Source organism: Echinops telfairi, unplaced genomic scaffold (genome assembly GCF_000313985.2).
Source record: "Echinops telfairi isolate 266 unplaced genomic scaffold, ASM31398v2 ScPeMD7_70;HRSCAF=299, whole genome shotgun sequence".
In the NCBI taxonomy this organism is placed as follows: domain Eukaryota; kingdom Metazoa; phylum Chordata; class Mammalia; order Afrosoricida; family Tenrecidae; genus Echinops; species Echinops telfairi.
The window spans coordinates 40081831-40105747 of record NW_022103968.1 but is presented as its reverse complement, the minus strand read 5'-3'; the positions used below and the strand labels follow the sequence as shown (position 1 = coordinate 40105747).

The 23917-nt window shown below is 40.5% G+C and overlaps 1 protein-coding gene across 2 annotated transcripts in view; it reads right to left on the bottom strand.

Annotated features, from left to right (window-relative positions):
• Positions 1-304: 304 nt before the first annotated feature.
• RNLS (renalase, FAD dependent amine oxidase) overlaps positions 305-23917 on the bottom strand; it is a 388763-nt gene continuing 365150 nt past the window's right edge. For both annotated transcript variants that reach the window (XM_004701363.2, XM_045291539.1), the window contains exon 7: positions 305-1200. In XM_004701363.2, coding sequence (XP_004701420.1) covers positions 1048-1200 — 153 coding nt within the window. In that variant the 3' untranslated portion in view covers positions 305-1047. The remainder of the gene's footprint in view (positions 1201-23917) is intronic.

The window sequence follows — 23917 nt, the reverse complement described above, 5'->3', positions numbered from 1 at the left end:
GAAATTATAATACAGAACTCCTCGTCGTGCTTTTCAAATCAGCAACAGGCAGCTTGTTTGGAAGGCTAACGATCAATTCTCTCCAGTCAGCAAGTCATGGGGTCAAGTCACTGAAGCTTGTGGGTGACATGCGGAACACTAAGTTAGCACATATTGAACTATTTTAAGTGCATCTATTTTCTGGTTCAGCAAGTTTTTTGGTGGGGGGAGGCTGTGTTAAATTCATTAGAAGTGACACAGTCTACTGTCTAAATGTCACAGGCGATACTAGAGAGCACATGAAGAAAACAGCATGAGCCACAGGAAAAGGAGAAAGATAGATTTATTTTCTATTTACTTTTTCTCTTTTATATTAATATGAGATTCTTAAAGGTTAAAAAGTACTGTGTAATTTAAAAAGTCAAGTTGAATATAGTTCTTTTCTTTTCTTTTTTGAATATGGTTATTGTCTGAACATCTGAAGAGGCTTCCTTGTCAGTCAAGTTGTCCTCCAAACCTCGATTCTAGAGATGATGATGAAGTTGGCCTCCGATTCAGGCTCGTTTAATAACTTGGGAGGGAAATGAGAAGGCAAATTGTACTGTAAGCCATGGTTTGCAGGAATCTTCTAGTTCAGTAATTTGCAAAAATAGTGATTCAAGGACATATTTGAAGGTCTACAATGAGGTTTTGATAGTAATTATCCTTTATTTGGAATTAAATTTTCAACAGACTAATAAAAGCTTTGGAACATGAACTTTTACTTTAATGTGATATAATTTTTGAAGGATCATTTGTTATTCTTAAGCACTACTTTTCCTCCAATAAAGTATAGTCATGGTAATTCAGACAGTGTTGAAAGGTATAAGGTACAAGGATTTTTATTCTAGCATAGGCTGTAACTATTGATATTACATACTTTATTTTACATTCCAAATGAAAAATGACAATAAGTGAAGAACAATTTTCCAGAATTTTCTCTCAACAAAATAGAAAGCCAACTATGTAATAGCAGAATATTGTGAACACAAACCCCCAAGGGACAGGTAGAGAACAAGGATTCTGCTACTAAATGAGGCTCTTGACAGCTTCCAAAACACAAAGGGCAGAAGTTACGCAGCCGTCGAAGTTGGACTGAGTGAACCCATCTCCTGCACATACTAGGAAAGGCTTGTGATGCAGAGTCATTTGGCCGGGGCAGCTGGCAGCAGCATTTGTGACCTGAAAAAGAAAAAAGATGGCTTGCTATTGACATCCCATGATCCACGATGCTGCCACAGCAATATGCCACTGGGCGAGGCTCTTCTACCTGGAAAAGGCAAACTTTCTCACAGGGAGGGAAGGGAAACAAGGCTCAAACCTTCTCCCTGATCACAGATTGTTCAAAATTCCAACCATGCAACACACTCAATTGAATTCCATTATTCAATACATACTTCATCATATAAAGGTCAGGATATGCTAAATTAGTTGGGAGTACAGTTTTATGATATTCATCAAATCATTCATCAATGATGTAGTATCTGCTGTGTGCTAACCAGGGGGATATAAAAGAAACTAAGATGTGGCAACTAGTTCACCGTTCAGCATGCCTGGCCAGCACCTAACAGTGGGGGTTAAGAACAAAACACAGAAAAGGGCCCAACCCAGCTCATGGGGACACAAAATGCTTAAAAGGGAGCTGACTGGCCATTTTGCTTGAGTTTCCAAGTATGTTAGACAGGGTTTTCTAGAGAAAGAAAACCAGAATGCTAATAATTTTATATATTTATATAGATAGATAACATAAGAAATAAACAGTTAACTAATGTATAAAGATGCACAAATGGGCCAGGGCAACTCACTACCGTGAGACAGCTGTGAAACACTGGCAGTCCTTCAAGTCTTGAGGGCCGCTGGGCTGTTCTCTGGAGAGCAATTCAGGCTATCTGGCCACAGGCAGCAAAGAAGAAGGCAAGTCACCAACAGTCAGCCAGACGACAGGGTCTGACAGTCCCCAGCTCAAGAGATGTAAGTTCCAATTTGAAGGAACCTCAAATTACAGCGACACAGGCCACAGGTCAGGTGTCCCACAGGTAGGTCGTTTGCAAATTGAGGCATCTCTCCGCCCTTCAATTAATCCCGCACGTGTTCATTGGCCATGTTGGCACAATAAACCTACATATCATACCAAGGGATATAGTAAGAGTTCCTCGTCAAGGAAATAGGAGCAGGTCACTCCAATGAGAGGAAGCAGAACTGCCTGACTCTATGGGCCAGGTAGGGCAAAGTGTGCTTCAGAAACTCTGGGGCAAATGAAAGTGTGTGTGCTAGTAGAGAGGAGGCGAAGTGGGGCTGGGTAGGAGAAGGAGAGGTGACAACCTAGAAGGGATATAATTTCTCAAGATAAAAAATCTATACAACTAATCAATTAAAATATAATTTTTCTAAATATAAATCTATATAATTAATACATTTAAGAATGTTTACTAATGATGTAGAAGAGGAGTTCTGATGGTGTAGTAGGCTGTCCACTAAGCTGCTAACTAGAAGGTCAGCAGTTCAAACCCACCCACTGCTCCTTGGGAGCAAGATGAGGCTGTCTACTCCTATAAAGATTTACAGTCTCAGAAACCCAAAGTGGGCAGTTCTACCCTATCTTATGTTAGGAGTTGGAATCAACGTAGGACCATGAGTAAGAATGATATATAGTTGACTACTTATGAACAAAAAGGAAGAGAATCAATCAATGTGTGGGATTTATTTTATTTTGTAGCATCAAGTTCAAAATATTTGAAATGATGAGACAGATAATATTTCCTGGAAAAAATCATGCTCAAAATTAGAATAGATGCTTTTAATAAGCAATCCAAGTGAGGAGAATGATAGATGAATCAAATTTTCGTGGACACTGACTGAGATGGTTTGGCCACTGAAGCACTGAAACACCCTTAAATGCCCCCAACCCCCACCCCCCAGGTTGTTGTGAAACCATCTCACTCAGAACAACATCACATATCTTTAGGGGGTGCCATTTATAGAGGTTACAACATGATATATTTAGTTTCTCTTATGTAGTCTTTTCATGTATAGTCATAAGGCAAGGGCCATAAGAATTTGTTTGCTTAAAATCAAAAGAAAAAATGTAATAAATGCTAATTGAACTTTTTGAACACTGACAATTTGACCTTAGACAAGCAAAGTTAATATATATTTTTATTTATATGCTATTCAGGCAGTCCCCAGGTAATGAGCAAGATCAACCCTGTGTGTTTAAGAATCTGCAGGTAAATCAGATTAGGTTCTTCCATATGCTGAGGAAAGGAACCCAAAGTCTCACAGTGGGTTGAACCGCTGAACGCAAGGTCATCAGTTTCCACACTGCAGGAAATGATGAAGCTTTCTGCTCCCATAAAGATTTACAGCCTTGAGATTCCTATGTAGGTCCACTATGCATCAGAATACACCGTGTGTGTGTGTGTGTGTGTGTGTGTGTGTGTGTGTGTGTGTGTATGTATGTGTGTTTCCGCCCTTTGGTTTGGTATAGGGAAGGAACCTTGGTGGGTTAGTGGATTATGCCTTGGGCTACGAACCCAAAGGTCAGCAATTTGAAGCTACCAGCTGCTCGGCAGGAGAATGATGAACCTTTCTGCTTCCATAAAGATCTACAGCCTCAGAAGACAGCAGTTCAACTCTGCCTTGAAGTGTCACTATGAATCAGAATTAATTGGTGACAATGGGTGGGGTTAGCATAAGGAGCTTTGGTGGTGAGGTGGAGGAAAGGAGGGCAATTTGAATCCACTGGCTGCTCTTAGGAGAAAGATGACGCAGTCTGCTTCTGTAAAGATTTACAGGCTTGGAAACACCAGGAAGCAGTTCTACTTGGTCCTGCATGAGGCTATGAGTTGGAATAGACACTAGGACAGTGAAATTTAATGCAAAAGAGCTGCGTGTGCAGCAAGTGTATGTGCTTGTGATGAAGACTTTGTCTGACCAAGGGTTAATTCTATCTTTTCCAAGTGGGGGAAATTTATATAACATTGTAAGTAGGAGTTGTCTGTACATCGGAAGTTCCTAATCCAGGGACTACCAGTATTTCACTCTTTGACAAAGAGGTGATACTATTCTTTTCCTTATGGAACTTCTAAAGATACACACTCAAGACACAGCATACAATGTCAAAGCAGTGTGCTCTCACTTTCTGAAAGTCACCTAATAAAGCAGCATTGTCTATTCTAACTAGTATAACTCTGATACCTAAAGTGGGCAAGGATCCCACAAGATTTGAGAACTACATAGCAATATCCCTAATGAACAGCAATACAAAAATCCTTAACGAAATACTGGCCAATAGAATACAAAAGCATATAAAACAAATAATTCACCATGACCAAGTATGATTCATACCAGGGATGCAAGGATAATTCAACATACGAACTACCATTAGTATTATTCACCACATTGACATGAAAAATTATATGAACCACATGATAATATTAATATATGTGGAAAAAGGATTGGACAACATCCAGCACCTATTTCTATTTAAGACACTCAAGAAGGTAGGAATGGAAGGAAAATTCCTCAATATTATACAAGCTATATATGAAAAACCAATAGCCAATGTGGTAATCAATGGAGAAAAGACCTCCACTGAAAAAGGGGACCAGACAAGGATGACCCTTGTCCTCACTCCTATTTAACATCATATTGGAGGTCCTAGCTAACAACATAAGACAAAGAAAATACATCAAAGGTATTCGTCTGGGAAAGGAAGAGGCAAAACTATCATTCACAGACTATATAATTTTATATATTGAAAATCCCTAAAACTCCTCAAGTGGAGTGTTTGAAGTGATAGAAGAATATAGCAGAGTGGCAAGAAACAAGATCAACAAACAGAAGTCTATTGGACCACTAGACACATCAGACAAGATCACAGAAGAGGCAATTAAAAAGGTAGCACCTTTATAATAGCCAAGCACACATTGAAATATCTAGGGACATATTTGACAAAAAAAAAAAAAAAAAAAGATTTGTATGAGTAAAACTACAGAACACTGATACAAGAAACCAAGGGTGATCTCAACAAATGGAAGCATATCCCATGCTCATGGATTGGAAGATTCAATACAGTAAAGACGTCAGTTCTGCGCAAGGCACTATATAAGCTTAATGCTATCCTGATACGAATACCATCCTCCTTCTTCAAAGAATTGGAAAAACAGATTACCAACTTCACATGGAGAAAGACGAAGTCCAGAATTAGCAGAGAACTCCTCAAGAAGGACAAAGTGGGAGCACTTGCTCTACCTGACTTTAGCAAGTATTCTACGGCCACAGTGGTCAAAACAGTGAGATACTGGTATACAGACAGATATTCAGACCAATGGGAAAGAGCTGAAAACTCAGAAATAAAAACATCAGCATACAGACAACTAATTTTTGATAAGGACCCAAAAAATATCAAATGGGAAGCAGATGACCTCTTCAATAAGTGATGCTGGAAAAAATGGATATCTATAAAATGGATATAATGAAGCAAGACCTTTACCTCACTCCAGGCACAAGAATAAACTCAAGGTGGATCGCAGACCTTGAGGTAAAACCCCAAACAATTAGGGCCATTAATGAGGGAATTGGGACAAACCTGAGAACGTTGGCACAGGGAATAGATAGGCTATTGGAAATAGGGAAGGATATAAATACAGAGGAGTCCCAAATTGACAAGTAGGATATACTGAAGATAAATCACCTGTGTACATCAAAAGAATTCACCAAGAGAGTAATAAGAGAGTCCACAGACTTGGCAAACATCTTTAGCAATGACACATCAGACAAAGACGTTATTACTAAAATCTACAATACTTTCAAGCTTACAATAAGAAACAAATTAACCTCCCACTAAAGAGGTAGGTAAAGGACTTGAACAGAAGTTTCACAGGGGCAGAAATTCGAATGGCTAATAAGCATTTTTGAAAAGGTTCCTGATCATTACCCATAAGAGAAATACAAATTAAAACAACAACGAGGTACCACCTAACACCCTCAAAGATAGCCCAATTCAAAAAATCAGAAAGTAACAAGTGCTGGAGGGGCTGTGGGGAGACAGGAACTCTCGTCCACTGCTGGTGGACATGAAGGTATGTACAGCCATTACGGAAATCAATCTGGCGGAAATCAATCTGGCGATATCTGAAACAGATGGAGCGTGAACTACCATATGACCCAGCAATCTCCCTACTGGGCATATACCCAAAAGTGGCAAGAAACAAACCATGGGCAGACATCTGTGCTCTAATGTTCATTGTGGCACAATTCATAACTGCAAGGAGTTGGATCAACCCAAGTTTCTATCAACAGATGAATGGATCAAAAAACTGTGGTACATACATACAATGGAGTACTATGCATCCCTAAAAAGCAGCGATGAATGCAGGAAGCACATTGCTGCATGGGAGGAACTGGAGGAAATAATGCTAAGTTAAATAAGTCAAGTACATAAGGACCAGTACAACATGAGTCCACTGAGGTAAGCTTAAAAAGAAACAAATGGGGCATAGGGGAAAAGCTACTATACAAATACATTCCTGGGGTGAGGTCTAGCAACAATGGCAGGGGCCAAACCCAATCCAGGGATATATACAGCAGCCAACTAAATAAGAGGGTGAAAGACAGACATGGGTAGGGGGAGAGCAGGGCACTAACTCGCTGAAAGGGAGTGTTTTTTTTATATCTCCACAGGAGAGGGAGAGAGAGACCAGGTTCCAACCTGATGAGCCTACATGTGAATACAACATACCAGTATGTACCAGGGAACGAAGAGAGGTCTGCGGAGCTGGTCCCAATCCCAACTATGTGGAAGCCCCCCCTTCTCTCCCCAACACACACACTTCAGAAGAATGTACTTCAGAGGACAGCAGTGAGGCTACAGCTTGGGGAGAGGGGTGTGTCGGATTAGAGCACATGGGAGAAACAAAAAGGGATGGAGAGGGAGGAGAGGACATCCTGGCCCACCAAGCCCTGAGGATGATGTTCCAGCTTGGAGCAGACCTTGCAAAGGGAGGATGGTAGGGCTGGCCCCACCACGGGGCAGGCGTCCCTCACTAAACCATGGTGCTGCGGGGGACAGCACTGGAGACACAGTGTGGGAATAGTGCACGGTCTGGTCCCATCAAGCTGTGATGAGGCACTGAGGACATGCAACAGAGCAGCAGGGGGAGCAGAGTGATGAACCCCCCAGGGAATACCAAAAATAGACTTTGGAGACAGAGTGTGGCAGCCCATCAGACTTGACTGGAAAACACTTGTAAAGGCTAACAAATAGAACTTGAACTATTTATAGGCTTTACCATTTTTGTCAGTGTCTTTTTGTTATTACTTTGTTTTTGTTTTTTTGTTGTTGTTATTATTTTGTTGGCTTTGACTTTTGTTGTTTTATATGGCTTTGCCTGGTTTTTGCACTTAATAATTTTTCTGCAAGTATATCTAGATAAGGTAAGTGGTATAAATAATTCAGAGATGAAAAGAACAGGACCAATGGTTCTGGGGGGGATATGGGAGAAGGGGAGGTGGGAGAAAGGAAGGGGGTGGGGGAACTAACCCAGGGACAAGGGAACAACAAATTAAATAAAATCAATGGAAAGAAGGTCGTAGGATGCCTAGTGGGGCTCACGCAAGGACAATGTAGCAAAGAGGAATTACTACACCCAAATGAAGGCTGAACATGAAGGTGGGACAAGAGGAAAGTAAAAGGAAATAAAGGAAAGAACCAGGGGGCAAAGGACATTTATAGAGGCATAAGTACAGGAATGTACATATGTAAATATATATATATAAAACGAGAGGGGAATAGAACTATGTACTCATATCTATATGTTAAGAATTAAGGTTGTGGATGGACATTGGGCCTCGACTCAAGTACTCCCTTAATACAATAACACTTTGTTCTAACAATCTGGCATTCTGTGATGCTCACCTTCCTGACAGGATCACTGAAGACAAAATGGATGCATAAGCAAATGTGGTGAAGAAAAGTAATGGTGCCTGGCTATCAAAAGATAAAGTGTTAGGGGTCTTAAAGGCTTGAAGATAAACAAGTGGCCATCTAATTCAAAAGCAACAAAGCCTACATGGAAGAAGCACACCAGCCCGTATGATCACAAGGTGTCGATGAGACCAGGTATCAGACATCTAAGACCTAGAACAAAACCAGAACCCCCCAAGGCTAATTGGGGGGGCATATAGTGGAGACGCAATGTCCATCTGTAGACAATTGGACATCCCCTCATAGAGGGGTCACAGGGAAGAGATGAGCTAGTCAGGGTGCAGTATAGCACTGATGAAACATACAACTTTCCTGTAGTTCTTTGGTGCTTCCTTCACCCCGCTATCATGACCTCAATTCTACCTTACAAATTGGATTAGACCAGAGCATGCACACTGCTACAGATAAGAGCCCGCAACACAGGGAATCCAGGATAGATAAACCCCTCAAGGTCAACAATGAGAATAGAGATACCAGGAGGATTGGGGGGGGGGGGGAGAAAGGCGGAATGGATCACAAAGATCAATCTATAACCCCCTCCCAGGGGGATGAATAACCAAAAAGTGGGTGAGGGGCAATGGAGCATGATGTAAGATATGGAAATAATAATCTATAACTTATCAAGCATTTGTGTGGGAGGGCAGGTGGGGCAGTGAGGGGAAAGAAATGGGGAGCTGATATCAGGGACTAAAGGGGGAAGAAAATGCTTTCAAAATGATGATGGCAGCATATGTGCAAACGTGCGTGACACACTGGAGGAATGTATGGATTGTGATGAAATGTAAAAGCCCCCAATAAAAGTATTTTTAAAAAGAAAGAAAAAAATAGAAATGAGAGTCCAAGATTAAAATGTTGCTTGCCCAGAAAGCCAGTAGGTCATGAAGCAGAGACTCCAAAGAACCAGCATGACTCCAGAACGCACCCTGACAGCATTTTCCAGACACACTGCCTTAACAGTGCTGGATTAAAGTAAAATGAAGAAAAACGTTTGAGAGTGACTTAATATTAAGCATCTGGAAAATGCACATAAATGGAACAATTCATTCATATATATTCATGTATATGGGAGTAAGTGGATAAATATTAAAAATATTAAAATAGGAAGCTATTGTTTCCTGACATATTTTCCATCTAGCTCTGTACACTTCTGAAGACAGTATTTCCAGTCCTCTGATCCTTCCCTGGAGAATACTGAACTCTCATTTATACCATGTCAAAATGACAACTTTGGGATCCTTGAGAGACTCTAATTGGGTTTATTTTCAATGTTCTTTGAGTTTGGGGAACAAAAAGCAATCTGAAGAAGTAGGATCACAGCTGTGAGGTGGATGGAATAAGGTTCCTTCAAAGAAAGATCACATACATTTTCATAGTGAAAAAATAAATCCCGTGCAAAGCTTTTTCTCACTCATGCAGTTTTCAACTTTCTTACGATTTCTTCCTAATAAGCTTCCATGATCATCTCATGCTCTTTAAGAAAGTTTATTCAGAAAGAATACCCCTAACTCATCCTCGATGGAGCATAACTATCCATCGTTTTGATTTTTCAAGGTTTTGATTTTTTACGGGAACAGAAAGTCTGAGCTTTCTTCTGTAGAGTTGCTGGTGGATTTGAACTGTTAACTTTGCGGTTAGCAGTGCAACATGTAAACCTCTATGCCCTACTCCCCCTATGTATCCCTTAAAACAGTCACCATAACCTTCTAAGGTAACCTCTGCATTGAATTTAACTGGCCCAGCAGATCACTTCAGAAGTCACTGTGTTGATTGAATTAAAAAAAAAAAAGTATGGGAACCTAATGAGAGTATAATTTGTCTGTAACCAAGTTCTTTCAATAATGCAGAAGTCTCTGATTACAGAGACATGTTTAAATAAATTTAGAATAAACCTGTACATATATGAACTGGAACCCCAGTAGCAATACTTTTGGACTTAACCTTGTATATACGTATCTTATCTTTAATATGTATATTAACATGTACATATATTTATGTACAAAGGGCTTAAGAAGTTCATGGAAAATTCCACTGTCTTGAAAATTTTAGTTCCATTTTTCCACAAACCTCTTGAGGCCCTCCTGAATATTTATATATACTTCTACTTCTCGTGTGTCTATGATCTTAAAAAAATCAAAATTATTTTGATATGAAAAAATATTTCACACATTAATGATGAGTGAGAGCTAGTAATAAACGCTGAGGTGTAAGGTAATCGTAATGTCGGTTAAGAAGGTGAAAGCTGTGTGTCAATTTTGCCGTAATTCTCAGTGGTTTGGGAATTGTGCAATGAGGCAAGCATCCTCCATGTTGGGATCTGACGTGGTCATCCTCTGTTTTCATATAACACCAATATCCACATCAAGGTTTAGCCTTTGGAATCTAACTATGTCTACAAGTGAGGAGTAGGTGTAATTTATATACACACACGCATACATCTCTGTTTTTGATAAGGCTTTGACACATTCCAGTTTCTGTCCCTGTAGATATAAATTGTGGAATCGCTAAACATCATAAAAGTATTATGCACTATAAAGTATTAAGGACACTTAAGGGGAAAAGTTCTTCCCAGGGGTGAGTTGATAATTTTATTGGTGCTGTGTAACTTAATTTGATGAGTGGTAAATGCCAGATGCCAAATCACATGGCTGGAAAACTGGGCCACTGATTAGCCAGCTGGCAGTTGGGATGAAATCAATCTTGCTGCACTTAGGTGGAATCACCCATTCTGCAATTACCCAATGAGGAAAATATGGAAACGTGGAGCGTGTGTTGGCAAGCTCCTTCACTCATGTGAAGGAAAGAGCCCAGCAGTGGAGCAGCACATAATTGTCAAAGCCACAATCTCTCACAATATCGGAGCCTTTGGCAATGCCTCCAGCCACAGCAAGGGACCACAACTCAATGACTGTGTTTAAGAGAGATGTCACTAATATAATGTTTCTATAAACTTAACCGCTGTCTTGACACACCAATTTAAAGCAGAACATGCGAACCGATCTGAACATGCTTCATGACTTCTTTCTACCTGCCAAACACTTGTATTTGGCACACTATTCAGCCCCACGCTGAAGGGCTTTCTGAATCAGGACCTCACCTCCAGTCAGACCTCATCTCCTGCCACTTTCTCACCTTTGTGTGTCCTATCGATAACCAGATGTGGATGTCCTATCTACAACCAAACTCATCAGACATATCTTGGCTGTACTTCTTTATCTGACAGTGTATCTTTTCCTTTCTTTATTTCCCTGCTCCTCCTTTAAGACTTCGCATAGCTGTCACCTCCTCTGAGCTTTTCTTTCTCTTCCAGGGTCAAGTGTCTCTTCAGCACATAATTCGCATGGACAATCTGTACATGGACTAAGAGGTGATCACTTGAGTAGGATTGTATCTGCCTGGTGAGCAGATAATCGGAAATGTGGGACTATATGAAGAACTCTGCATCAACATTGGAGGGAGGCTTATTAAGGCCTGTGATGGGCAGATGACACAAATTTGCTTGCTGCAATTGCAGGTGCCTTGAAGCACTTCTTGATGACAATCAAGGACTGCAGTCTTCAGTATGGATTACAACTCAATGTAAACAAACAAACAAAAACACCAAGTCCTCACAACTGGCCCAACACACAACATCACGTTAAATTGGGAAAAGATTGAAGTTGGCAAAGATTTCATTTTGCTCAAAACCATAATCAAATGATTTGCTGCATTCAGAAAATCTTCTGTAGAAGACACCTTTAAAGTATTGAAGAGCAAATATGTCAGCTTGGGTACTGAAGTATGCTTGATCTAAGTCAGGATATTTCCAGTCGCCTCATATACATGTGAAAGTTGGACTATGAATAAGGAAGATGGAAGAATGACTGACGCAGCTGAACTATGGTGCCAGTGAAGAATACGGACAATCACGGACTGCTAGAAGAACAAAGAAATCATGCTTGAAGCAATACTGCCAGAATGTTCCTTAGATATGAGGGTGTTGAGACTTCGCATACTTTGAATATGTTATTAGGAGAGACCAGTCCTTGGAAAAAGACACCATGCTTGATAATGTTGAAGGGCTGTGAAAAAGAGGAAGAATCGTGTTGAGATGAGTTGGCACTAAATTCACTATACAAACGTGTAAATTTACTAGGTCAGAAATGGCAACATACAAGGGTGGAAGAGAAAGGGAGTGAAGGAGAAGTGATAAAGTAGAGGATAGACAGGTGTCAACTTGAAGGGAAAACAATATCCAACAAAAGGAAGATGGGAAAATGGGGTGGGGTCAGGGCAAGCTAATGGGAGGATTGTTAAATGATTAAAGCAGGAGAATACAAAAGTGATGATCTGATCTATAACCCACCACATAGACAGTAAAAATAAAGAAATTGAAAATTAGAAGTGGTAAAATATTGACAATTTTTCTATGGTTCAATCTAATATTTTCTGTATATCATGTTCATTAGTTGTAAAATTTGGAGGGGGGCATGGGAGAATGGGAGGCAGAGGAAAGGCAGTAGGGTGCCAACAAACCCCGGGACAAGGGAATAACAAGTGAACTAAAGTCAGTGGCGAGGAGGGTGTAGGGTGCCTGGTGGAGCTTGATCAAGGGCAATGTAACCAAGAGGAATTACCAAAACCTGAATGAAGACCAAATATGATAGTGGGACTAGAGGAAAGTAAAAGGAACCAGAGGAAAGAACTAGGAGGCAAACGACATTTATAGAGGTCTAAATACAGGTATGTACATATGTAAATATATTTATATATAATGATAGGGAAATATATGTACATATATTTATATATTAAGTATTAAAGTAGAAAATGGACATTGGGGCTCTACTCAAGCACTCCCTCATTGCAAGAACACTCTGTTCTAGTAACCTGGCATTCCATGATGCTCAGCTTTCCAACACAATTGCTGAAGATAAAAAAAGGCTGCATAAGCTAACAAGGTGAATAAAGCTGATGGTGACCAGCTATCAAAAGATATAGCATGTGGGGTCTTAAAGGTTTGAAGATAAACAAGCGGCCATCCAGCTGAGAAGCAACAAAGCCCACATGGAAGAAGCACTCCAGCCTGTGTGATCATGAGGTGTCGAAGGGATCAGGTATCAGGCATCAAAGACCCACAACAAAAAATCAAACAGATGTGACTGAGGGGGAGGGTAGAGTGGAGACCCAAATCCTATCTGTAGACAATTGATATCCCCTTACAGAAGGGACACAAGGAAGAGATGAGCCAGTCAGGGTGCAGTATAGCACTGTTGAAACATACAACTTTCCTCTAGTTCTTTATTGCATCCACCCCTACAACTATCATGACCCCAATTCTACCTTATAAATCTGACTAGATCAGTGCATGTGTACTGGTACAGACAAGAGCTCATAACACCGGGAATACAGAACAAATAAACCCCTCAGGACTAATAATGAGAGCAGCGATACCAGGAGGGTAAGGGTAAGGTGATGGGGAAAGAGGGGGAACTGATCACAATAATCAACACATAACCCCCTCTCCCCCAGGAGAATGGACAACATAAACATGGGTGAAGGGAGACAATAGTTGGTGTAAGACACGAAAAAAATAAAAAATTATAAATTATCAAGGTATAATGAGGGAGAGAGGGTGGAGGAGGGGTGAACAAGCTGATAAAAAGGGCTCAAGTAGAAAGAAAATGTTTTGAAAATGATGATGGCAACATGTACAAATGTGCTTGACATGATACATGGATTGTGATAAGAGCTATAAGAGCCCCCAATAAAGTGATCAATAATTTTTAAAAGAATAAAGAATTGATAGCTAATACAAAAAAATAATAATTTATGGATTATCAAGGGTTCATGAGGGAGGGAGTGGGGGAGAAATGAGGTGATACCAGGGCTCAAATAGAAAGAAAATGTTTTGAGAAGGATGATGGCAACATATGTACAAATGTACTTGACACAATAGATGTATGTATGGATTGTGATAAGAGCTGTAAGAACCCTCAAGAAAATGATTAAAAACTCACAGAACAATATTCCCTTTTCTGGCTAATAACCACTTCCATAAGATGATAGTTAAAGATAAAAAATTAGTGATTAGCATGTTGTAATATACCATTCTCCTTCCAGAAGCCTGTAGACCTCTACTGAGACCTAAAGCTCGCTGGATGAATGGCTAGCTGCCAACCCATAAAGAACAAACCCATTGCTTGAGCTGCAAAACAGCTCTTTTCGGCTGACCAGTCCTCCAGCTGGCTATCCAGTCACTGGTTTGGTGATACAAGACCAACTTTTCTAAATCATGACTACTAAGTAGTAGCTAATTGATCTGGGCAAGAATTAAGGTACCATAATGTGTTGGTCTGGGTTGACTAGAGAAACAAATCCAGAGGCACTCAAATATGTGTATGAGTAAGAGGTTTATATACAAGAGCAGTTGAATATTGATAAAGCATCCCAACCCAGTCCAGTCCAAGCCCATAAATCCGATAGTAGGCCATATGTCCGATACCAATCTATAAAGTCCTCTTCAGATTCATGAAACACATGCAATCATGCTGAATGCAGGGCGAGCACAGACCAGTGGGTAGAAAATTCTTTGGATCCAGTGGCGGTGTAAGCCTCTCAGCGCTGGCAGGGCTCCCACATGGCTTCTCTGGCTTCAGAGGTCTGGTAGGTCCATGTGGCTTCTCCAGTCATATTAAGGAGAGTTGTCCAACCACCACACTCAATTTCATAACATTTCTTCTCATACTCATTTTGTCAGCTCCCCATTTCCCCACAACCTCCTTTGCCACCCCCCTAGGTAATTATTAATCCAGTTACTGTCTCTAAAGGTTTACCATACATAAAATCATAAAAAACAAAAATAAACAATTAAAAAAACCCAACAATAACAAATCCAGACAAAATCCTCAGTTGAAAGAAAGCAGAAACTATTAAACACTGAAGATTAAATTTAATATACACATTTTTAAATGGGTCAAAAGGGAGATCAAATTATGAAGTGCTATATTTTAACACAACTACATCGACCGTAATAGATTTTACAATGCTCTCAGTTTGAAAGCAAGGTTTTTCACATCCCTGGGCTGTGTTTAGAAGGAAACATGGAGGTTTAACTCATGTTAAAATGGATTTTGGAATTCCATTAGCACCCATAGCCTTCTACAAACTGGGTGTTCAGAATTCATGCTGATACTCTGCCCACCATTGGATTTGGATTTTATACTGACGATAAGAGTTTTTAAATAGCCATATATATGTCTCCAAAGTCTGCGCCGCATCACCGCGACACTGCAGAGCAGAGCTTCCCGGTGGGTTTCTGAGACTGTCAATCTTGACAGGAGCAGAAAGTCTCATCTTCCTGTGGCAGAGCCACTTGTGGGCTCTGTCTGTGGACCTTGTGGCTAGCAGCCCAGTGGGTAACCCATGACACCACCAAAGTCCCTTAGACACACAAGGGAGAAGTATAAATGGAGTAGTGGCTTACATCTTTTCTAACTTCGCATTCAGAGTTCTGAATACTCTTCAGCTCAGAGTTGCCAGTGTTCACCTTCCCTTCATTCATCTGGGCCCTGTACTGTCCGGCACGCTGGTGATGCAGCATTTGTAGGAGTTCTCTACCGAATTCTTTCGGCTCTTTTCTCCCAAGCTGTTGACTCCTGTTCTGCAAACGATGATGATGATGTTGTGTCTTTGGTGGGGAAAGAAAGGTTTTAGGACATCTAGGACTCAGGTTCCTTCTTCAAACGGGCCTTTAAGTATCAAGGTGTTGTAGTTGTGGACTGATACTAGTTGCCGCTGAATCAATTCCTATTCACGTAGCCTCCACGTGCAAAGAGTAAAATTACTTCAGTGGGTCTTCAAGGTGGCAACCCTTCTAAAGCTGATTGCACATGTCTTCTGAGGTGCCTCTCGGTTAGGTCACCAGAAATAACAACTGAGCTCACAAGTGTGACAACATCATTTGGACTGTCTCCTGGTGCATCTTAACTTGATGGACTTTTAGAATTTATGAAGTATGGAAAATACTAAATTGGGTAAGGGGAGAAGTACAATGAGACTTCAAAAAGGTTGTAGGGAAAAAAAAGAATTTCAAGATAACGGAATTTTCTCACAAACTCTTTGAAGCCCCTTAAGGTGAATGCCCAATTCTTAGTAAATACACAAGTCAAAAGATACTGAGTGACAGCTTCCTTCAAGCGGGGTCTTTTGAGAGAAGGAAATCATCCTTGTCAGGCATTCTACTGTCTACAGCGTTGTTGGTTTAAAGACTCCATTTTGCCAGTTCACTCAAGTGAGCAGCCTTGGGTGAAAGAGATGGACTAGTTATCAGAGAATCGATTTGTTCAGTTACAAATGTAAATATCCTTATCTCAGATCTAAGACTGGTTGTCTACCCAGACCAGTTATCTTGGTAGCAGATTTCCTTAGCTGTGTCATAGATTGTAGTGGTGACACATGTGTAGCAACTCCTGACAGACAGCACTGATCAACATGGCCTCTTTTCCACTGAGCCAGAAATGTCCTCAGCATCCTTCTTTCTTCAGTGCTTTCGGTAGCCATGGCCAGTCCATCCGAGTTGGCACTCCAACGGAACCCTATACCCTAACCCTAGATTAGAAAATTGCAGAGCAAACACAGAAACAAGGGAATTAAATAGTCTGTACTAGATTTTGCCCCCTTTTTTTCTTATTAAGTCAGGATAACCTGATACTCTTTTCCACACTAGAGATATTTCAATGCCCAAATTAGGCTCACATTAGGGCTGATTTTCTTTGGATGATACTTGAGAACTAATTACAATTTCTTCTAATAACCCCCTCTCATCAGTTGTCCTGTGTTCACTTGCTCTGAATGCTCTGGGAAAATGAAACACTGGTGTTTGAGCCCTGACCTTAACTCCACAAACTCTGAAAGGAAACTGTAAGGCTTGGATTTACTGACCAACATGGATCAACCCTGAAAATATTATACTGAGTGAAATAAGTCACAAAAGGAGAAATATTTTCTGATTCTACTCCTATGAAATATCTAGAATAGGCAAGGGTAGAGAGGCCAAAGTTTATTAGTGGTTCTGATTAGGCAGTGAGATAGGGGGTTGCTCCTCTCTGTTCCTCGGGGAGGGGGGTGGGTCCCCCTACAGGAAGTTCGAAGCCAATAAAAGCTAACGGGTATGTGCCAATTTGGGCCCAAGCCAGGAGGGGTGGTACACCTAGGTGGGCGGTACACCTGGATTGGCCCAATCTAGGCCAGGTGGGCTTAATTCAGCCAATGGTCAACCAATACCATCTACCACGCCTCCCAGCTGCAGGTCACAGAAGGCTGGCACCTGCAAACCACCGCTCTCTTCCAGCTGCTCTTTGGCCTTCCTCCAGGCCAGCTGCCTGGTCTCTCTCTCTCTCTCCCAGGCCTCAGGCTGCCCATGTGGGTGTGCAGTGCCAAGAGGGGGCCTGTGTTCTGTTACTGTAACGCCTGAAACGTCTTCTGTCCTTTGTAAAAACCCACGTGGATCACAAACCAGGCTTCGGCGTGAATTCTTTCTCGTGTGAAGCCAAGGACTGAGGTATTTTCCATCTGAGACATCTAACAGTTACCAGGGGTAGATGGGAGTGAGAATAGGGTTACGAGGCCTAGGCACTGAGTGTCCATTAAGAGTGATGGAAACATTAGGGACCGGGTAAGGGTGATGACTGAGCAACGTGATGAGCATAATATCACGGAGCTGAGTGTGTGAAGGTGGGTGAAATGGCCATTACGACACACACACAGGTATCTATTACAATTTTTAAAATTAACAACGAAACTATCGGGGCTTATGAGGAAACAGGTGAGGTAGATGATTCAAAACGTATGGAACTTTGAACATAGCACTAATTAAAATAACAAACGGCATAATACAATAACCAGCCCAGTTCATAGTCTCCCAGCATCCGTAGAGCCTTAGAGTTGGCCCATCCTTTGCATCCTAAACTTTGGGTTATGCTTCTTCCTCGAGCGTGATGTCCTTTTCCAGGAACTGGTCTCTTCTAATAACAAGCCCAACAAAGGTGATCAAATGTCTTGCCATCCTCTCTTCTAAGGAGCATTTTGGCTGTACATGCAACGCAGATTTGTTTGCTCTTCTTGTGAGAAAATGTGCCACTGATTTCTTGAAAAGATAAACGACAATATAAACAAGTAGGAACCAATATGATTCTTCTGCAGTAGTATCTCCTATTTCTCAGGTGGGAGGTGGGAGTTAATTTACATAAAAAAGAGATGCTGTTAAAGACTGTCTGTAATTTGCTTTTAAAAGTGATATTGCATTCCCAAAGGCCCCTTAAATGAACCTTGGGTATGCCTGAGTGCTCTTACACAACACTGTCTTCTTTTATTTCTAGGTTCATTCATTCATTACAAGGGCCACACAAAACTCACAGACAATGCTCACTGTTATAGGGTTTACTGTGGAATGTAACCGATTATAATTCAGGTAGAAATGCTCAGGAGAGAGTTGGTTAGTTGGCATGTTACAAAGTTCTTTCAGGACTACTAATAAATGTCACACCATTGTAAGCCTTACCCCAAAGGCACTTAGCTCCAGTTCCATAGGTCAGCAAACCCAGCCCGCTGAATTCGTGCCCAGAGGCAAACGCATCTGCTCCAAAGCACTCAGTTTTACTTACTCTGTGGGCTGCTGGGAAGTCCACCAAATCTCCTAGCTGCATACTAACTTGTTTGAGCAATCTCTGAGTCATACCTTCTTGTGCTGGCATTTTACCATCCCGTTGTGTGTGACATACTGACCACACTAGCAATAATGACTAGCTCTGAAGGCTGAGATGGTATGGAGCTGATTCATACATTTTTTTCTCACTTCCTTGCCTCCCTCTGCTCTGCTGCCAGTGTAAACTTGAAACCACGCCATGGAACATAAACAGCAGGAGTTGAATATTTGGTTAACTTATTCTTTTATAGTCCTATGCAAAGCACAACAGTGGTAGTTCCCAAAAGCGAATCCATGGTAAAATAAGCGGGGCAGGGGAGGGAACTGGGAGAGTTTTCATGGAGCTAAATGTATTCTATTTATAATACTTATTAATTTGTTATAAAGTTATATCTACTATTTGGGGGGTATTCTTTTCACTAAATTCCAATAATTGAGATTATGTTTCAAACATGTTTAAATAGAACATAACAATGTCAGTATTGTAGAACCAAAATCAGAACAAAAACTTTACTGCTATTGAGTTGATTCGGACTTAAAGGACCCTGTGGGTTTTCAAGGCTAAACCTTAGGAGAGTGGACAGCCTCATCTTTCTCTCTGAGCGCTACCAGTGGGTTTGAACTGCTGACCTTCTGGTTAGCAGCTCAATGTGTAACCCTATACCCCCAGGGCTCCTTCAATGTTACATAGGTGCTAAAAATATGCAGGGGAAATACTACTGGTCCAATTAGTAAAAACCTTGGAGCCACTGCTCTGGAGTGGCTTGATGTGGCTCAGAGCACAGAATCTCAGTTAATATGAGGAATGCTTTCCAGAAAGATGGAAAAACCGTCTGTAATCTCAGGTAGCACTGTGCAACCTTAGTTATGCTTGGTGAGTGGATGAGTAATTAAAAAAACTGAATAAAAGCTTATGAAAAACTTATTTTCTGGAATCTTGCACAGCCTCTTACTTATGAGTACAAGTGCTAACCAAGAGGTTGGAAGTTTGAATTCACCCCGAGGTGCCTCCAAAGAAACCAAACCCTAAAACCAAATTTACTGCCATCATATCAAATGTGACTCATAGTGACCCCTGTGAGTTTCCAAGGGGCCTTGGTGGCGTCATGGTTACGAATTGGGCTGTGATCTGCATGGTCGGCAGTTTGAAACCACCAGCAGCTCCTTGGGAGAAAGACTGGGCTTTGTACACTTGTAAATAGTTGCAGTCTCAGAAACCCACAGTGCCTGCTGCTGTCAGTCAGCGTTGACTTTGTGGCAGTGTTCTGAGTTTGTGAGTTTCCGAGGTTGTGGATCTTTATGGAAACAGAAAACCCCATCTTTCTCCTGCAGAGCAGGTGGTGCCTTCGAACTGCTGACCCTTTGATTAAGCAGCCCAACACATAACCCACTGTGTCCCTCAGGCTGCCTCTCAAAAAGGATTGATGCTCTCCTTCTGATAAGCCATTCCATAGTTCCTTCTAAATGAGCCACTGAAACCTCTATTTGGTTTGCCTTGATCCAGAGTCAATAAATGGAAACTAGTTAATCGACATTAGCTAGAGCCTGGGTGACATATCCTTCATTTGTTCACCCGTAACTAAGTATTTAAGTAGTAATCATAAAAGTTTGGAGAAAAATGGGGATGTGGGGGAAATATGTACTCAAATGAAACAATATCCTATCTTCAAATCATATTTACCTGTGGTTTCTATTGGTTTTTGTATACATCTCCCGGTTCTTATGGTATTCTCAAGACAGTGATTAAAACATGAATTATATGCTTGTTTACAGAAAAGAAGAAAAATGCAAATAAAGGAGAAGACCCAAATCTATGCTAATGTCATTGGAAATGTCTGTTTACATGTGCTAAGATGGAGAATTAGTCCAAGTACTCTAAGAAAGTTAGTACTTCAGCTTTGTGTCAACAGTGAAAAAGGCTGTCAACCACTAGGCAATCTTCGAAAAAGTGAAAAGTTGAATACAGATTTTTAAAACAATACATAATACTTCTATTGGACAAATTCAAATTTAATATTTATATTCCATTTTTAATCTCTCTGAGTTTTGATGAAATTGCTGATTGAATTTTAACTCACCAGAAACTTGGTAGGAAGTATTTGATATTTTCAAAAACTCTTTTGAGTTCCAGAAATAGAAAGCTACAGGATTCTATCTTGAATTTTGTATTCTCAGCATCCATTACTCAATTATACCTGGTTGGTGTTCAATCAATATTTGCTAAAAAAAAGTACACATACAAATAACAAAAAAATTTTTAAGTTTACTTAAAAAAAATAAATTCTCAATCTTTAACTGGCCTGTAAATGCAGTAGAATTATTCTTTGCCATCAAAATAATTCTCTCTCTTTTTTTAGGTTTCTCATTCTCTAAATACTACTTTAACATTTTTTCATGACTTTCTGCCTTATTAATTACACCTGACACCTACATGTTTTTTCCCCTTACTTTACTTCCATTCTAACTCAGTTCTTGAAGCAGCCTAGAATTGCTCAGAACAGCAGCATCTCTGGTCATGATATTTGTTTTGAAACGTGTGTCATCACTCTTAGAGTTGAAACCTCTGCCTCTAGCTCACCTTACAAAGACACCAGGAAAGCACCAATGACATGTGAATCAACCTGTATCTCATATGAGAAGTGTTATTGCTGTTACGTGCCTTCCAGATTTTCCAACTCACAGAGAACCTATGTTCAACAGAATGAAACACTGCTCAGTCCTGCACCATCTTCACAATTGTTCTTAGGTTCGAGCCATTGTTGCAGCCGCTCTGTCAATTCATCTTGTCAAGGGTCTTCCTCTTTATCATTGCTTCTCCACTTTACCAAGCATGAGGTCTTTCTCAGCGGACTGGTTTCTCCTGACAACATGTTTTTAGTGTGGGAAACAAAGTCTCTCCATGCTTGCCTGTCAGGAGCATTCTGGCTGTACTTCTTCCAAGAGAGATCTGTTTGTTCTTTCAGCAGCCCATGGTACTATTCTTCACCAACACCAGGGTTCAAAGGCATCAGTCTTCCTTATTCAACGTCTAACTTTCAAATATGAGTATTGGTTGTGGATCCAAGCCAGACAAAATCCTTGACAACTTCAATCTTTTGTCCCTTTATCATGATGTTTCCTACTTGTCTAGTTCTGAGGATTTTTTGTTTTGCATTGAGCTATAATGCACACAGAAGATGACCATCCTTTATCTTCATCATCAAGTGATTCCAGTCCTCCTCACTTTCGGCAAGCAAGGTGGTTATCTGCATATCCCAGGTTGCTAATGATGCCACCTTCTTCTTCATAAAATCCGGTTTCTCTGAGTATTTGCTCAGCATACAGAGTGAATACATATGGTGAGAGGATGCAACCTTGATGCATACTTTTCTTGGTTTTTAAACCATGCATTATTCCCTTGATCTTTTTGCACAACAGATCCATTTGAACAAACTTCCATGTATAGGTTCCACATGAGCACAAATAAGTGTTCTGAATTTTACATTCTTTTCAAAGTTGTCCATAATTTATTATGATGCATACAGTTTAATGCCCTTGCATAATAAACAAAACACAAGTAAACATCTTTCTGGTATTCTCCCCTTTCAGCCATTATTGATCTGATGTCAGCATTGATACTCCTTGTTCCACATTCTCTTCTGAATCCAGCCTGAACCTCCTTGTCAATGTATTGCTGTAATTGTTTTTGAAGGATCTTCAGCAAAATTTTACTTGCATGTAATACCAATGATACTGCTCTATAATTTATGTACTCCATTGGATCACCTTTCTTTAGAATGGGTTGAATATGGAAGAGTCCAGTCAGTTGGCCAACTAGTTGTCTTGAAAATTTCTTGGCATAGACAGGTGTGTCTTCTTGTGCTTCATCAGCTTGTTGAAACAGTTCAGATGGTATTCCAGTGACACAGCTGTCGGCATCAAAACAGCACACAAGCTACCACAGTATGACCAAATGACAAATAAGCAACAAAGAAATGGGGATGGCTTATTATTCAGCCAATTCCCCTCCTAGAGTTAGAAAACCAAAAGTAAGGACACACTCAGCATACCTTAAATGGGAAGAACTAAAGAAAATATTCAAGTCTTGAATTGCAATATTGATTCTATGGATAAAGTATTGAATGATACATGAAGCATCTAAAGAAGATTGAAATACACAGTAACTGTCCCAAAATGAATTAGTCAACATCCAACCATTTCAAGAGGTATCCCGTGAGCAAGAACCAATGGTATTGATGGAGAAGTTCAAGCTGCACTGGAAGCATTAAACAAAACAAGTCTCCGGGCATTGATGGTATACCAATTGAAATGTTTCCACAGCTGACGAAGCACTCACTAGTGTATGCCAGGAAATTTGGAAGACAGCTATTTGGTCAACTGACTGGGAGAGAGTTCTACCTATTTCAAATAAAGGCGACACAATGGAATGTGCAAATTATAACAATATCATCCATATCACATGCAAGTAGAATTTTGCTGAAGAACCTACAATAACTGTTGCAACAGTCCATTGACAGGGGGCTGCCAGAAGTTCAGATTAGGAAGAGGATGTGGAACCATATGCTGAAACCAGATGGATTTTGGATGAAAACAGAGAACACCAGAAAGATACTTACTTATGTTTTATTTACTATGCAAAGTCATTCAACTTTATGCATCACAATAATCTATGGACAGCTTTGAGAAGAATGGAAGTTCCAGAACATTACATCATGCTCATGTGGAACCTGTACATGGATCCAGAGGCAGTTTTTCAAGCAGAACAAAGACATACTAAATAGTTTAAAATCCGGAACAGTGTGCATCAGGGTTGAATCCTCTCACAATACTTAATCTGTATGCTGAGCCAATAATCAGAGAAGCTGGATTATATGAAGAAGAATGCAGTGTCAGGATTGGAGGAAGGCTTATTAACAACCCACGAAATACAGATGACACCATCTTGTTTGCTGAAAGTGAGGATGACTAGACGCACTTGATGGTGAAAATCAAGGATTGCAGTATTACAGCTCAATGCCAAGAAGACTAAAGTCCTCAGAATGGGACAAGTAGGCAACATCATGATAAAGGGAGAAAAGATTGATGCTGTCAAAGATTTTGCCTGGGTTGGATCCATAACCAATGCTTACGGAAGCAGCAATGAAGATGGCAAATGACACTTTGCATTGGGTAAATCTGGTGCTCAAGACCTCTTTATTTTATTTTTTAAATAAATCATTTATGGGGGTCTCTTA